The sequence below is a fragment of the Stegastes partitus genome, unplaced genomic scaffold, assembly GCF_000690725.1.
Source record: "Stegastes partitus isolate 25-593 unplaced genomic scaffold, Stegastes_partitus-1.0.2 Scaffold522, whole genome shotgun sequence".
Classification (NCBI taxonomy): Eukaryota; Metazoa; Chordata; class Actinopteri; family Pomacentridae; genus Stegastes; species Stegastes partitus.
The window spans coordinates 28,732-30,919 of NW_007578253.1; the positions used below are offsets into that span (position 1 = coordinate 28,732).

At 43.1% G+C, this 2,188-nt stretch overlaps 1 protein-coding gene across 2 annotated transcripts in view; it reads right to left on the reverse strand.

The window, feature by feature from the left end:
- Positions 1 to 2,188, reverse strand: part of ano1b (anoctamin 1, calcium activated chloride channel b) — an 81,101-nt gene that overhangs the window by 1,878 nt on the left and 77,035 nt on the right. For both annotated transcript variants that reach the window (XM_008287808.1, XM_008287807.1), the window contains 2 exons: positions 366 to 550; positions 129 to 234 (listed from right to left, as the gene is read on the reverse strand). In XM_008287808.1, the coding sequence (XP_008286030.1) occupies positions 129 to 234; positions 366 to 550 (291 nt within the window). The remainder of the gene's footprint in view (positions 1 to 128; positions 235 to 365; positions 551 to 2,188) is intronic.

A 2,188-nucleotide genomic window follows, 5' to 3' on the forward strand; every position in this document is an offset into this window, starting at 1 on the left:
AACACAAGATCTCAAACAACTTCTAGATCAAACAACAGTCAAAGAAAATAAAAAAAGAAAGTAACTGTTTCTAGGCAACAGGTCACAGCATTTAAAAAAAATCCTTCTTTCGGCATGTTTTACCTTACCTGGAAAACAATAACAAAGACCAGCCGGAAAGCCAGAACTGCCCAGAATTCCTTGGAGATCTCATATGGTGTGGCTGACCAAGGAGGTTCTCTGTAGTCCTTATATCTTTAGAGTCAAAAACAAGAGTGTGGCAGTTGGTAATTCAGTGAACAAAATAGTGTCCTACAAATTACATGTTTTGTTGTCTCACTACCTGAAACATTATGAGAGATTGTGAACTAAGGTTGCCTTCTCACCTGCAAATCTCAACGGGGTAGCCAAGATACAATGGATCCAAGGTTTCTTTGCCAGCCTGGAAGTGGCTGACGTTAAAATAGGACAGTGTGTGGTTGACAAATCCATGCATGGAGCCATCAGGACTGTACATGTACTGGTAGACCATCCGAGGGATGAAGTCTGAAGTGAAGGAGATGACAAATGCCTGGGAATAGTGGTAGGGGTCGGGGACATTAGGGACAAAAATGCGAGTTAGGCAAATGTTAATAAATACACCATATGTCATATGGAAATAACACAACACCGCCAAGCTGAAATGAAACAGTCTGCTATATACATCACAGGGGCTAGCACAGAGAGGACTCCTGTCATTGACTAGGGACCTGTCCAGGGTGTAGCCTGCCTTTTGCCCCATGTCAGCTCAAATAGGCTCCTAACCCTAACCACACCTGCAACTCTCTACAAGATAAAGTTGGTATAGAAAATGGATGGGCAGGCTTCTGCGATTTTTGAAAGTGACCTTAGATTGAAAGGCAGGAGAGCAAAAACCAACCTAGTGAGGCAACATGACGCTTCTGGAGCCCTGATTAGGTGTGAACTGAGGCAAGGTTCATGTTTCAGTTAGGCTTTGGGTATGACTGTCCTCTATAAACAGAAGTCAAAATGTGTGTATGTGTGTGTGTGTGTGTGTGTGTGTGTGTGTGTGTGTGTGTGGCCAGGGTATCTACAGACATGCTTTTTAAATAAAATCAGCTAATTTAGTTTGAATAATAGTTCTCAACTTACATGCATCTTACATTTGCATAAACTATGTAGATTATTAAAGGTGATGCTGGAGAAACGCTCCCTCTTTAGCAGAGAAATAGGGAAAAAAAGACTCATCATTCTTCAAAGTTCAAGAAAAAAATTCTCAGGTAAGTAAGAGTCTAACCAAACTCTTAAATAGAGAAGAGAAATAACAAAAAATATGCATTCAGTCAAGATACACTGCTATCACAAGATGGCGACGTGCAGCAGTGCAGCTGATTCTCAAGCTCCCAGGACTAAGCCTTTTTTTTAATGGTCTGAACGTCAATTTTCAGAATAATCTGTTGATAAATACATGTGTGATGAAGTATGGTTCGGTGACAGCAGTTTCACTCGGGCAAAAACTACGCTAGGCAAACTGCGGCTCCTGAAGACCTCAATATGGCATCGTCAAATGTGGAGGCACGAGGAAGCGGTGCGCACGGAAGCAGAAAAGGGGGAAAGCTGATTGGCTGGCTAGCTCAGCTCAAAGCTAACAGATCGTCGATCAAGTCACCCTTTCTGACTAATGTCGTCTCGCTGGACAACAAAATGGACCGAATACGCCTGAGGCCTGAGGTTTCCTGGGAGATGAGGAATTGCTTTCTCTAATGGAAACCTGGCAAAATAACAACATGCAGGACTCAGCCTTCCAGATTGACCTTCTGCAACTCTTCAGAGTGGACCATAACCATCTGTTGGGAAAAAGTTGAGGGGGCGGACTCTGTACGTACATGAAAACATGACTTTTTGTGATTTTGTGAATAAAATATTGTTGATTTTTATGCTTGATGTGCCGGGTCATATGTCTGCACTTAAGTCTCTGAACCTGTTCCGTAACAAAATCTATGACAGAATGCATTATCTATACACCGCTTAATCCTCACTAGGGTCGCGGGGGGCTGAAGTCTATCCTAGCCGACTTTGGGCGACAGCAGGGGACACCCTGGACAGGTCACCAGTCCATCGCAGGGCCACACTTAGAGACAGACAACCAAGCACACTCACATTCACACCTACGGACAATTTAGAATCACCAATTAACCTCAACATGTTT